At 33.3% G+C, this 14,831-nt stretch overlaps 2 protein-coding genes across 3 annotated transcripts; one reads left to right on the top strand and one right to left on the bottom strand.

Moving 5' to 3' along the window:
* The first annotated feature begins 2,696 nt into the window (after positions 1 to 2,696).
* LOC140964945 (auxin-responsive protein SAUR71-like) lies at positions 2,697 to 3,321 on the top strand. Its single transcript, XM_073424944.1, has one exon. The coding sequence runs from the start codon at positions 2,778 to 2,780 to the stop codon at positions 3,150 to 3,152; it is 375 nt and encodes a 124-aa protein (XP_073281045.1). The 5' UTR covers positions 2,697 to 2,777; the 3' UTR covers positions 3,153 to 3,321.
* Positions 3,322 to 7,192: 3,871 nt separating this feature from the next.
* On the bottom strand, positions 7,193 to 13,421 carry LOC140964395 (nucleolar complex-associated protein 3). 2 transcript variants are annotated; one of them, XM_073424124.1, is made up of 13 exons: positions 13,169 to 13,420; positions 12,906 to 13,075; positions 12,666 to 12,832; positions 11,829 to 12,037; positions 11,607 to 11,709; positions 11,296 to 11,459; positions 10,796 to 10,934; positions 10,208 to 10,384; positions 10,007 to 10,134; positions 9,121 to 9,441; positions 8,336 to 8,475; positions 8,145 to 8,242; positions 7,193 to 7,830 (listed from the first exon to the last, which is right to left on the bottom strand). In XM_073424124.1, the coding sequence occupies exons 1-13, from the start codon at positions 13,324 to 13,326 to the stop codon at positions 7,345 to 7,347; spliced, it is 2,460 nt and encodes an 819-aa protein (XP_073280225.1). In that variant the 5' UTR covers positions 13,327 to 13,420; the 3' UTR covers positions 7,193 to 7,344. The 2 variants fall into 2 exon arrangements, with proteins under 2 accessions (XP_073280225.1, XP_073280226.1); XM_073424125.1 differs by lacking the exon at positions 9,121 to 9,441 and having other exon boundaries at positions 13,169 to 13,421.
* Positions 13,422 to 14,831: the final 1,410 nt, after the last annotated feature.

The following is a 14,831-nucleotide window of genomic DNA, read 5'->3' as shown; positions in this document are numbered from 1 at the left end:
CGATAAATTAAATGACTTGTATAATATATTGAATTAAAATCTAACAAAAAATTAATGCACTACACTTAAATTTATTATATTTATGCATCATTTAATTACTCCATTTATTTTTATGTTTAATTTAGTTAAGCTTAAAACTCGTACTAATTCTACTTAAGTTTAAAAATGTGATACCCTTGTCCCACATCTAAAAAATCAAAGATTTACAATGGACTTCTAGAGTAACTTGAGTTAATCATTTTCGTTAAGCGAGGATGAATATGAAGTAGTTGCTATAGGGGCCCATTGTGCTGTCACGCAGGCGAGGGTAAGGGCTCGGGGCGTGACAAAAAATATTGAAGCTTCGCTCCGAACGCTTCAATGTAATTCAGGTTTTTTAGAGCATTATTTTTAATTTTGGCAAAAACTTGTGTGAAACGATCTCACGTGTCGTATTTTGTGAGACTGGTATCTTATTTGGGTCATCCATGAAAAAATATTATTTTTTATACTAAGAATATTCTCATATTTGGGTCATCCATGAAAAAGTATTATTTTTTATGCTAAGAATATTATTTTTTATTGTGGATATTGGTAGGATTGACCCGTTTCAAGTATAAAGATTCGTGAGACAGTCTTACAAGAGATCTACTCTTTAATTTTTATCCTATTTTCTGGATGTCCATGTCGATATAAATGCCATTTTTTATTTTTTATTTTTGGTTATATAGAATAGAATGATAATATGGTAGTAAGTTGAATATTTAAATCGAGAGAAATAGAGTATGAAATTTACGCACTATGAGTTAGGGAAATATTAAATGAGAAGAACGACTCCCTACTCTGTTAATTCCGTGCAATTTCAATTGGCTTGTCCTTCCCGTACAGTTGATCTATTAATTATATATATAATTACATTCACAAGAGCACACTGAATTATTAAATTCGAAGGATCTATAATAAATAATTTTGGTGAAATTATGATTTGTTTTTTAGAAATAAAAAGTTAGTCGTATTCATATTTCACATGCTCGTATAATTTAATTATTTGAATAAAACGAATTTAAAAAAAAAACTAGAGAACAAAATATGTGAGATTCGAGATAAAATAGTGAGAAGTTTTAGAAAAAAAAGGAGAAGAAGATGGATAGAGGTACATAGATTACTAAAAAGTCTACTCTATCAAATTCACATAAAAAATTTATGTCGAGGTGAAACTGTAAATAAATTTTGGTGTCATATTGACACATGGAGTGTTTAATACGAGGAGTAGGTCTTTTGTGAGACGGTCTCACGAATCTTTATCTGTGAGACGGGTCAATCATACCGATACTCACAATAAAAAGTAATATTCTTAACATAAAAAGTAATATTTTTTCATGAATGACCTAAATAAGATATTTGTCTCACAAAATACGACCCGTGATACCGTCTCACACAAGTTTTTGCCTAATACGAGGTATTCAAGTATTATAGAATAGTAAAGATATCGTTTAATATTGAAACGAAAAACTCTATTATTGTAAATTCTCTAAATTTGTGCTTTGATTGATTTATTTAAGATGATGAATTTAAAATCTATTCAATTCGAATTATTTTATTTGCTCGAATAGACATATCAAGTTACGCAATTTCAACTGTATTTATTATGGATTTTAATACATAAAAAATAAGTGTCATTTGAAATTAACATCTCAAATCCTTCCTCAAATAAAATTCTTCATTCATTCCTTCTAAATCAAGTCTATTAATCCAAGCCAAAGATGCACATTTATCTCAATCTTATTCAAATTTAATTACAAGATTTATATAATCTTATCTAAGTTTTTAAAAACTATATCTGCTGAAAAAAACAGTTATTATAAAATATCATAAATTCACAAGTAGTTAAAATTGTCATATTTAAATAAATATTTATTAAAAACTCTTTAGAGAATAATTTCTAGAATTTTTAATTTTAATATAATATTTAAATTAATTTTCATAGTAAATATTTAATAATCAGTTATTTGACCCATATCCACGGGCAGAGCCATGTGTTGCTATGCCCAGGAGGTAGCTCGAGTAGCTTGATTTTTTTCTATATTTTTTATACATAAAATTTTGTCTGATTTTTCAGTAGTTTTAAACCTCTATTTGTCAATATTAGATCAATTTTAACTTAGAAAATTTTAACCCCGACGAAAATGAAAACATGACTCCACCGATGCCCATATCCATCTTCGTGTGTCACAAAATTTGAATGTTAGTTGCCCAACCCACCCATTTAGCATTACCCTTTCAACTCATCCCAAACGGCTTTGGTTCGGGTAAAGTACTCGTTTTGTCCCTATCCATTGTCATGCATACTCCTTAATTTTATAATTTTATAATTTTATAATTTGCCTTTTTTATGATAAGATTTCTTACTTTATGATGTTTTAAAATTTCAAAATTCCAAGAAAAAATATAAAAATATTTTAAATTTTTTGAAAATTCGATATATGATAGACATAAATCAGTTACAAATCTCGTCAGATATATTTTCACGATATTTTTTTTAATAAAATAAAAAAGGATTAATTTTCTAATTTCGGGCAGAAAACCTTTATTTTGTTTTCTAATATTTATATTATTAATTAAATTTGATTTACTTTAACAAATAATAATTGTACCTGCAAGTACTCCTACCTGTACCCTCCCCTTCACCCCTATATATATTGTACGCTCCCACTCTTCTCTCTCCTCCTCGATTCTTTCTTTCACTTCCTCTCACTAAAACCAAATCTGCCAGTTCTTTTTTTTTTATATATATATAGATGAAGAAACTGCTACGGAAGTTGACCAGGGTCGCCGATTCTTCGCACTATTCTCCACTGCGAACGGAATTAAGGGAGGCGCGTCGCGCTGAGTCGTTCCGGCGGAGGAGCGGCAGGGGCGTTCCGGAGGGGCATTTCCCGGTGTACGTCGGAGATGAGATGGAGAGGTTCGTGGTGAGCGCAGATTTCCTGAATCACCCGATATTCGTGACGCTTCTCAATAAATCGGCGCAGGAGTACGGTTACGAGCAGAAAGGCGTCCTCCGGATCCCCTGCCACGTGTTTCTCTTCGAGCGTGTGCTCGAGGCTCTCCATGCCGGAGGCGAGGCGCGTGACCTGACGGATCTCCTGAACCTGCTTTCGGACGAATTGTGACTGACAGCCGAACGACGACGTTTTTCCGATTAAAATAAACAAAATTAGACCGTCCGCCTACGGGTAATTTATATTTAGATCAGTTCTTCTCTTCTTTAATTTATCCCCCTTTTTTTTTGCTATTTGTAAATACTTTTATGAGTGGAGGAATGCATAACATTGTTTAGGACGATCGTGTCTGTTGTTTCTTGCGAAAGTATGGTCGATTTCTTCTTATTATTATTATCCCAATTAATTAAAGGCAAAAACTTGTATGAGATGGTTCACGAGTCATAATTTGTGAGACAGATCTCTTATTTGGATCATCCATGAAAAAATAATACTCATGAAAAAGTATTACTTTTTATACTAACAGTATTACTTTTCATTGTAAATATCGTTAGGATTGACCCGTTTCACAGATAAAGATTCGTGAGACCGTCTCATCAGAAACCTACTCTTAATTAAAATGGAATTCGTACATCCAAACATATTGTAAATGGATTTGGATATTCTGGTATGGTTGAAAACACAACATCTGTTGTTGTGATAGACCACACACAGTGTCATAAATTCGAAAAATTGTCAAACGAAACGAGATCATCTCGTGTGAAAAGAGTATAATATCAAATATTGTGTTTTCAACCACAACAATAGATAAAAATCCATTATAAATTTGTCTAACCGAGAATATCTCAGCAAAATTCCTTTTTTGAATTTAAATAAGAAATAAAAACGTAGCATATGAAAAGTATGAAGAGACGTTTGGAGAGAAAGTCGGTAAAGATCTAAAGTAACGCCCAGCAGCGAACCATAAATACCAGTTATTCTGTACTGTACGGCTCCCCGATATTTTTATTATTTCTTTCTTTTATTCAATAAAAATTATTATAAATTTAGAAAAAAAGACTTTTACACGGAAATTCATCTTTGGGACCAGCCAATTGCGTCATTTTCCCGGAGTTTTTAAATTATAATAAATATTTTTAATTAAAACTTGTAACCATCGCACATGATTTTCACATATTCAAGTGATTTAATGTTTTTTTAAGAAACAATTATTTTTAACAAACCTACTAGACAAAAAAATTTACATAACAAATTATGTAAGGATCAACGTTGAAACACTAGCTAAAAGTGCAGATCCCACGATTCTTAGTAATAAAAGAATTTGATGGACCATTTCGTTAAAAAAATAAAATTTGTATTTCAATCAACAAATTAAAATGTTATCTAAAGTCCAATTTATATTAATCATATTCATTTAATGTAAAAATTTGTCGGTAAACGGAGGTCTATATAATATAAAATAGAGGGCAAATAATATCACCATCTTAATAACAATAAAATATAAAAGCGAAGAAAAACATCATGTAAGCATGGATCCCTTCTCGGGGACAGTTAATATGCTAGCAAATTTCTTAGTGTGAATAAGATTTGAGTTCTTGTTATCCCGAAAGCGTTACTCTCNGTATGTGTTACATCGAAAATGTTTCCCCTCATTCCAATATAATTAGATCATATGAGTATCTTACATTTTTATGAAAATTATCATATATATTGATGATTCAAAAACTAACATTTTAGTAGCATGTCACAAGAGATAAATATATCAAATATAACATAGAATGGTATTTTATTTGTCAAGCTGAAAAGGGTAGTTTGGTCACGTGAAATGTTGTGGAGGGAATATTTAGGGAATCTACATGAATATCTTGTACGGATATGCTTGACATAAAGTCACGGGGTAGGGTCTTGTTTTATGATCTCGTAGAATATGTAAAATATTTCATGACATTGTCTTTGTTCGATTTGATGTTTTCTATGAGCTGCCTAATCTTCTACGTTTTAGTTTGAATATTTTCTTATTGCTAATATTGCCCCTTTCCTTGACACTTTGAGCCAAATATTTGCACCTATTCAAACCTTTGTTACATCGATTTTACATAAATGTCGCGAATGACGATCAAATCTACTAATTCTTTTTTGTGTTTGGGTGAATGCGATTTGTATGGATGTAAAAAAAATAAACATCATTTACCGACATATAGGTGAACACATTTGAGAATGAATGATATTTGAAGTAAACAAGTTGAGTTTCAAACTTCAAGTGCATGTCTAAAGGTTAATGAAACATTTTCATTGATTTGGTTCGAAAGCTTTCAAAGGAGGCAAAAACTTGTGTGAGATGATCTCATGGATCGTATTTTGTGAGACAAATTTCTTATTTGAGTCATCCATAAAAAAATATTAATTTTTATACTAAGAGTATTACTTTTCATTGTGAATATCGGTAGGGTTGACCCGTCTCACAGATAAAGATTCGTGAGACTGTCTCACAAGAGACCTACTCTTCAAAGGAAAATCCAATGTGTTTTGATAATTTTGACTAATTATGAATAAACAGTTCAATTTAAATTTTGTATTATCCAAATAATAATTAAAAAAGAGCCTATCTTGGAATCTTTTTTTTCCTTTTTTTTTTTGGCCTAAGATGAAATTAATTCGATATATTAATCTTATCATATCCTTTATAAATTCGTTAAGTTGTCATTTGTACTTTATCAAGTTTTGAAAATTCTAATATTGCTCGATCATTTAAATGATCATATTATCCCTACCAAATTTGATAATTATCATATTTCTCAAATTCTTTGACACATATATGTCGAATATCACGTCTCACGACAAATAACAAAATTACTCACACTCTACGAACTTAATAACAAAAGCTAATGAAACTAAAAAAAATTTTTAAACAAAACGACCGAACAGACATGCGACGCGTGCATTGTGGCTATAGTATTGATAATTGTAAAAATACAAGTAGTGTGAAAGGTATTAGGTGCATTCGTGGATTCAACCATTATAATAAAAAAGCCAAAGCTTCAATCAAGCTTTGGTTGATGCGACTTTGTTTATTTTGCTGTTATTGATATATAATATCAGTTTGAAAAAGCGTGGCCTTGATTAACGCAGAAGTCACAAGCCAACTACTAATCTTCAATCATTTCTTAATTGAAACATATTGTTAATGTATTCCAAAATTATAAATACATTTGTTGCTATTGAATATCCAACACGTTGGTATGATGTCTCCACAATCAACACATAATAATAAAATAAAATTTTTAAAAAATAAATTATTTTTTAAAAAAAATGCAGAGCAAAGAAGTGAAAATTTGTGAGATAGGGGTAGACAACATCTGCAACCGACAAAAAGCACAACTTTTTAAGCTCAAATTTATCAGAAAGTTCATTTTTTGCTTCCAATTATATCAGAGAACATGATCCTCCTGTTTGAATTAGGTGACGAAAAAAGCCATGGTGTCAAATGTTTTGTGTTTTTTTGCTAGAAAACTTTGTTGGTTTTGGTATTAACAGAACATGCTTAGGTAAAGAGTCGTTACAACTTGAAACAAAGACATAAGAGCAATGGAATTTATGTTATGTTAGGTGCCCAACTTGAATACTCTTTTTATTTACATGTCACGTATGGAGTCCAATCCAGTAGGCTCTTCTCTCATATCTTTATTCGTTCATGATTCGATATTCTGATGTAGTACATGTAGAATAATCACATCAATCCATCTTGAACTTGAAGTTTAAAATCACCATATATATGTATATATATAAAATGATTTGACACATTTTTTTCAAAATTTTTACCGTACCACCAAACTAATTTATAGCTCAGCTGTACCACCAAATGTAAATGACATGCCATCCGTATATCAAAGCTTTTTAAGAGTAGTTTTTTGGGGCAGGAAGACACCAACTTTCTTAATAGTACTCATGAGTAATTTCCAATCTTAAAACACGAAAAGTAACCATCGATTCTTTTGGGTTTTTTTCCACGTACCACCTTTGATACACCAAAATAATAACAATAATAAGCTTCTTTTGTTTCTTTTTCGATCATAAATTCATTTCCCTTCCTCGAAATCAATTCAATTTTTTTCCAAGTCTAGTTGGTGAAATAAGCAAAATTGTAACATATGTTTAGAATAGAGCATTGTCATCCCTATTCACCTGTCATCCAAAAACAAAACTAAAATAAATCAAAACTGTAATTAAATCAGTACACGGTAAATATTTAAAGTTTAATTCCGGTAAAAGCACGTATCACAACATTAAAGATAGTAGAACAATCAAAGAACGTCCCTGATGAATACAACACTTGTGGCAAAAAAATTGATAGCTGCGGCGGCATTCACGTCTTACCTCTCATTGACCTCGCCTTCCTCTTCTTATGCTTTTTATAACTTTCGTATAGATTCAAACAGAGAGTCGTTTGGTCCAACTCAGACTTCAGTCTCTCGCTCTCTTCAATGTCACGAAGCAGCAAAAAGTGCTCAGAAAGTTTTTTCCTCACCTCATTCTCAGCAATTGGATCCATTGGAACAAGGTCAAATGTCGATTTAACAGGGATGTGATCGTTTGGCCTCCTTTTCTTATTGTTAGCTCGTTTTGCATCACCAGAGGGTTTGATGCATTCATTTTCAAGTGATAATTCAGCATAAGCTTGTTGAGGAGAGACATGATGAAGAAGCTGGTTATTTGAAGAGCTCATATTTGAGATATTCAAAGACATTGTTGCAACAGCTGGATGGTAATGTTTTGTAAGAAGGTTAAGTTCCCAAAGAACTGAGGCAAGAGCACCACTACGGTTAGGGTCCGTTGCATGAGGTTGATATTTCTGCGGATAAAAATTCTGTGAGAAATAGAAAGCGAGGATAAAACAAGAAAATACTGACCTCATGACCCCAAAATTAGAATGCAAATAACAGCTTTAGTACAGAAGCCTAATGTTAAAACTATACCTATATTAACCATGTAACTAACGATAAAATGACATGCCATACAGGACGGCGGGAGCAGTTGCTGCTCCAAAAAACAGCAAATACAATAATCAAAATTCAACCCAAACCCATACAGGAAGTAATGCCCAGGTTCTGCCTTTGATCCCAGAAGAGTCTATTTCTACCAGAATAGGAAAAAACATGGGCTTACAGATATTGCACCAGCAATAGAACCACCTCCAGCATCATTTTCCAACAAATTACGGCATTTGACATTTTTTAGAAGAAGATGCTTCACAGTAACTAAACCTGAAATTTGATCCGAGCAAAGAAGATTACGTCACAATGTATACAAATACTTATGAATGATGGATGATGTATATATTGACAGTCACAGCTAACCAGCCATAGACTCAGCTGATCCAAAGAACAAAGAAAACGTAGCCAAGCGCTTAATGAAGGCTGCGGCCCTTTGCATATCATGTTGTCTATCATCAAACAGCATTATTTTTAGAGCTTCAGTAAGAACTTCTCCCTCATCCCTGTGAAAAAAAATTAAGAACATCAAACAAGCAAGAAAGTTGCTTAAAAAATTAAAACAAATAAATTATGTTATTCTCTCCAAAATCTCCAGTCTTTCTCCATCCGACTTTCAGACTAGATGTAGTAAGAGAAAACAAGGAAGTGAAAAAGGCCCAACGTACAGTCAACCCCTTAAAGGCCCAACGTACAGTCAACCCCTTAATTAGAAAAACAGCATAATTCACGTGAAAAATCATTTGCAGAATGAGACAAAAACTGAACAAAGAAAGCCATTGCACAAACTCGTGTCTTAGATGGAAGTGCCTTCACGTGTCATTTGAATTGCCACAAAAATTCAAATGGAAACACTAAGCAAGAAGAAACACAAAATCATTGACACTTCATTGATAATTAAGATTCTCTTCATATGTCAATGACAATGCAATCTTTATGGTTTACAATGCTTTAAATGGCTATGCTAATAATAATTCAAACTAAAGATAACTATGGTTTCCTTTCATACTCAACATATAATCCTCCTCTGCAAAGCTCCCTGAAAACATAACTTGACAAAGTATAAAATATAAAAGCAATAAGGGTGCAAAGGACAAAGTGGAAATACGTACACATAAGTGCATTCAAAGAAAAATATTGCGAGTACATACCTTCCTGGTCGGTACTCTAGCATCAAATTGTAAAATTGGGTAAAGAAGTCTTGCAGATCAACATTCAGAGCATCTAAATTGTTCCTCATCACTTTGAAAGCAACAATGCAGCAGCGCAGCCTTTCAGAAACCGAAAATTGAAAAGAACTCTTTGATGAATCTCCAATATTGCTGCTATTTCCAGCGAGTTTTCGCAGAAAATTCATGAGATCGGACATAAAATCCAAATCGATTAGATGAGAAAATTTTCCAATCCCATTCAAACATGGAGCAAGTAAGGGATGGCTCCCAAATCCACCAGGCACCAAAGTAGCCTCTGTTCTGAGAAGCAAAAATAAAACATAAGGAAAACAGGCTCACACTGAGCCAAACTATTTGCCCAGCACTTAAAACAATATAGTGGATAAAACTCTATTCTTGGACTTATCATGTTTGATGTGGTACACGCTGAACTTTCACATATAAAACAGCTCCATTTAAGTAGGTGTGGTATCCCAAACTATGGTACATCATACTTATGGATTTAAATTTGATGTACTACACTGTACACAGTATATTTCTCACATCTAAAGCAATTCTATTTAGGCATTATATTCCCAAATATAACACCAGCGTTAACGAAAACCAAGTAAAATTCAAAGTAGGTTAACTTCACAAGATGCACGAGAAACATTAAATATGCCACAACAAACTAATTTTAGAAGCAGCTTCCTAAAACCAACCAGAAGCATTTACGCTTCAAACATATCTGACAAGCATCAACAACATAGCTGTCTGCATACAAAATCAGATAATAAAGTACCAAATCTCAATGCGGATAAAAATTTAGCAAGCTATGTACAAAACTGTAGTGGTGGCTCCCATGTCTCTGAAAAGATATGCTTACACTGGCTGCACAGAATGCTTTAAGATGCGGAAGAATATTTGAAATACAGCTGATAGTGTCTCCGATTGCATCCTTCTTTTCTCTTGAGGATCTTGAGCAAATGAAGCAGCTTTGAAGTCTGCATTAACCTGTAACGATCTCCACATTAAACATAAACGAAAAGAAACAACTATTTTAAAGTTCTGAGGGGGAATGATGTACCTCCTCCCTTGTCCTTGACATAATGTCCTTCCTAGTTTTTTTCCTTTCGTTATCTGGTATCTGATTTGACTTGTCAACTCCTTTTCTTTTCCTAGATTTTTTGTTTTTGGCTCTGTTATCAGCATCTGGTTTTTCAGGTTTTCCAAGATCCTCGTCAAATGACAGAGACATAAAAACCTAAAGGCAGAATTGCAACATTTTCATTATCATAAGAAAAATGCTGTTTGTGATAAAATAAAATATGCTTCTGCGTTGTGGTAAAATAAAATTTATCAGACTGAGATATCCACCAGTTTCTTCCTCATTACACATTAAAACTATTTTAACTAGATAACCCATAACCAGCATGGATAAGAACTATTAATGGCAACAAACCAAAAGGAAAGAAAGCACTATTGACACCGACATATGAAGATGGTTCTGTCTTTAAACACCTAACTAAGCATAGTGTTTTCTTGGAAGTTCATCCTCATGAACTTACACAAAAGTCCAACGAGAATGCCAATGTCAACAACAAAATATGAATAATGTTACATTGTCAATCACTACGCAAGACTGTACATTCAAAATCGGAGAATTATTACTCACTTCAATAGAATCAGGATGTAGCAGGCAGTTGTGAGCTTTTACAAGTTCTGCAATCATTTTAACAGCCTCCACAGTAGCCTCACCGCCATGTTTACCCGCATTTATAAAAAGTGATTTAACGGTTGAGCAGCAAAGTTTTCTGCACCAAAGCAAGAGGCACATGCACTTTCAGACAAGGGATTAAGCAATATGTGTCGCATAAAACTAATAAGCTAAATGGTGAAATGAAGGCTCATTATAAAGAAGGCAAAAAGGAGAATCGTTACATCAAGATTTTGTGTGATCTTTGGAAAACACTACCGCGATATCCATTCGCAGGTGACACTTGAAATTAAATTGATCAGAGATAAATAAAAAAACCAAAAAGTTCGTGGTATTCTTTATCAGTTCAAGATGTATGACAGATACTATTCAATGGCAACTTGCTAGATGTGAATGAACATCCCATAACGTTTCACTGCAATGATAACATGGTATTCTACTGCCGAACATTAGATTACCTTACAACATCATCTTGGGAGCTTAAATTGCTCACAACAGCAGCTAACAAGCTCTCACGAAAGTTAAAGTGTGGTACTGCGGCAAGCAAAGTACATAAACAATTAGCAGTCACTCGCTTATAAACAGTTTGCTGTTGTAGTGCAACCAACTTCTGAATATATGCCTGACAATGGAACAAATATTATTTTAGAACGCAATATTGGATTTGGGAGGCGGTGTGAGAGTCTTTGCATTATATTAAGAAATGCATTCCTGAGACTGCAGATGCATGCTGGAAATAGGATGCTAAAAGGAAGGGGTAGCATCAAACCTTGAGCGCAGACAATAGAGTATACTCATAAAACCGCATTTTTTTAACAGCTTTTGAAACCTTCATTTCTTGTTCCTTCTCGGTCGGCAACCTGATCCGGTAGCTGCAGTGGGAGTTGAAAAGGAGAGTAAAACCTAGGTTATGATTTATGTACCCCAAAATGTAGAAACAATTCACAACAAGATGGCAAAGATGATTTTCAAGAAACTGCAACTTTCTTACCCTGGAATGATGTTTTTAAAAACAGCCAATAAGGATTTTAAAGCAAGCATGACAATGACACCATCTCCATCCTTGGAAATTTCCAGCATCTCCTTCAGAGACTTAATATTGGATTCTGGATCAGCAAGTATGGCTGTTCCCAACTCAGCAAGTTTATATTTCTTCATTTCTCTGGCTTCTTCAGTGTTAAGATCTTTTTCGACCTCATCCTACATACATTAAGTATTGATATTATTTACAACGGGACCTTGCTTGTATTAGATTATTAGGTATGTCTATGATTCCTGTGATTACAGTTGAACTATATTGACTAGCTGAATCAATCATTTGATCTTAAATGGCAGTGGGCCCTTTATTCTATTCAACCAACACACTCTATACATGATGATGTCCAAGATCACTTAAACAATCATGAGAATTTACTTATATAACAGAATATTATTATTACATGATAAAAGTGTGTAGCAATACAATGTGACCGACAGAAAAAACAATTCAGAGTTCATGCGAAAAGTTGTCTGATGATAACATTGAAGAATAAGGAAACAAATAATAAAAAATTCATCCCATTGTTTTTTTTGTAAATATGTATCAAATAAGAGGTTTGTGTAACTCTTCAAGCCTCTGTAGTGCCAAGGCTTCGAGTTCACACTATAACTATAGTTCCAGTCCGGATACCATGCTCACAGAGAAACATGTATTTTATCCAAAACTAAATGATATAAGAATCATTTTCGGTGATTTAACTTTTCTATGCAACTTCATTTTGGTAAAACCAAGATGCTGAATATTACTATGTAATTGCCGCACAACCTAATAAAAAAGCTGCTTGCATACCAACACTTCAGCTTGGGGTACTTGCTGCGCTTCGTCTTTTGATTGCTTCTTTGCCTCTTTCCTCAATTTCTTAAGCTTTGCACGCTTTTCCGCTTTGGTCAGCTTCAAAACACCATTAACTTCACCTTCATTCGATTCAGCCTCATCTGCTTTCGACTCCTTTGTAACTGTCATTCGAGATAGCAGCAATTTAATCAGCTAAAGTAAGAAAAATTACAAATAATTGAATAAAAAGAGTACCTCTTCGATAGTAGAGTTCTCCATCTAAAGTTTTCACCGGAAGCACGTCAACTGGATCAACCTCGAGGGCACTCTCCTCTTTCTCTTTATTTTCCAACTTCTTCCTCAACCGTTTCTCATACAGAGACTCTAGATCTCCCTCATTAGCATCAGCCACACGTGAAACATGCCTAATTTTTATTTTTATTTTTATCAAAACAGTTTTTAAACGAACTAAGTAACTGAAAGAAGGATGAATGCACCAAACAACTAAAAATGCGTACTTTGTGATAGAATGAGTGTCTAATTTGGAAACAAAACCGGCGTATTCTAAATTCTCGTTGATGAACTGTAAGTCCTCATCCGAAACTTCAATTTCTTCGTCCGGAACCTCCGGAGGCAGCTCCGGCGGTAGAACTGTCTTCTGCTTTTTCTTCCCCATGTTCGCTGGCGATTATCCACGAATTGGGAGAGGCATTTCAGGTGTAGAATCGAAATGCTTTGGATGGGCCAAAAACCCTTAAACCCTAGCGAATCGTTACACATACTGGACTTGGCTTTGGTGACTAAACCCGGAACCAATGAAAAATTTGATAATGGGCTTCGATTTACTAGAATTTGAGGACTGGCCCATATCCATGTTCTATGAGGTTATAATTCTTTTAAAAATATATATGATAAAATAGATTTTGAGGACCGGCCCATATCCATTTTCTTGCTTCTTACTTAATCTTTAAATGACTTTTATAGCAAGGAAGCATGACAGTTTGTATTAAAAAAACGAAGTTTCTTTTTTTATATAAAAATATTAATCTCTCTAATATTTTTTTTAGCCGGAGAGAAAACTATTATAATTGGGTCTCGCACAGATACATCATCTCAAACTTGAGACTTTGATATCAGATCATCTCCAATCATATCTCGAAGGCAAAAATTTGTGTGAGACGGTCTCAAGAGTCGTATTTTGTGAGACAGATCTTTTATTTGGGTAATCCATGAAAAAATATTACTTTTTATGCTAAGAGTATTACTTTTTATTGTGAATATCGATAGGGTTGATCCGTCTCACAGATAAAGATTTTTGAGACCATCTGACAAGAGACATACTCTATCTCGAATATCAGTTGCATAGTTTATATATGTGTGTGACCAAACATTAAATGGCAGTAATGGATCGTTTGGTAACTCAAATAAATATATATCCCCATACCTCATCATATATAACGAGGAGAAAAACCATACATCTCTTTCAGCAGTTGTTACTTGAGTAAATCAAACTCTCTTCTCTATCATGTATATTTACGTGTGATTTGTGACCATTACCAACCTTTAAAATTTTTGCACGTATCTAGATGAGAATGGATGAATGGTGGTCACACCGGTAATCATTTCGACATCCCACTAACGTTACTCATTCTCGGATAGACAGGCTATCCAACTCGGGTTTATCTTGCCTGGTCATCAGCACGTACAAAGAAATAATATATCTCTGTGCGAGAAATTGTCCACCCAACTCATCCAATTTTCCTGAGTAGTACCGATCGAAAGTTCATAGTTTTATACATGTGTATTCAAATAATGATTATCTTGTTAATTTATCGAAATTATTAATTTAACAGTCGAACAAAAATATTATTTTAGATATATAAAAAATATTATTTTAGATATATTATTAATTTATTGAATATTAATTTATACTAGTTTTATTGTACATGAACTCAAAAAGTATAAAGAACTAGTTTTCGGTCCCAAAATACGAAATTGTAACAATTCCAATGATTCTAAGAGTCAACCCCCATCATTTCTTAAAATAAATGAATACTTCTGTAAATAGCAACAATAGTGGGTGCTTCGATGTTATTCATATATATAATGTGGCTATTTACAGAAGTATTCATTTATTTTAAGAAATGATGGATATATTTTATTTTAATATTATTAGTTCAT

The sequence above is a fragment of the Primulina huaijiensis genome, chromosome 18, assembly GCF_012295235.1.
Source record: "Primulina huaijiensis isolate GDHJ02 chromosome 18, ASM1229523v2, whole genome shotgun sequence".
Classification (NCBI taxonomy): Eukaryota; Viridiplantae; Streptophyta; class Magnoliopsida; order Lamiales; family Gesneriaceae; genus Primulina; species Primulina huaijiensis.
This window is presented reverse-complemented; position numbering and strand designations above follow the sequence as displayed.

Excerpts from the sequence above, each read along its gene's own strand:
- LOC140964945 (XM_073424944.1), top strand. The coding sequence starts at position 2,778 with ATGAAGAAACTGCTACGGAAGTTGACCAGGGTCGCCGATTCTTCGCAC.
- LOC140964395 (XM_073424124.1), bottom strand. The coding sequence starts at position 13,326 with ATGGGGAAGAAAAAGCAGAAGACAGTTCTACCGCCGGAGCTGCCTCCG. Across the intron at positions 12,833-12,905 it reads AGAACTCTACTATCGAAGAG|TTACAAAGGAGTCGAAAGCA; the intron begins GTACTCTTTTTA and ends CTCGAATGACAG. Across the intron at positions 11,710-11,828 it reads TTTAAAAACATCATTCCAGG|CTACCGGATCAGGTTGCCGA; the intron begins GTAAGAAAGTTG and ends CTCCCACTGCAG.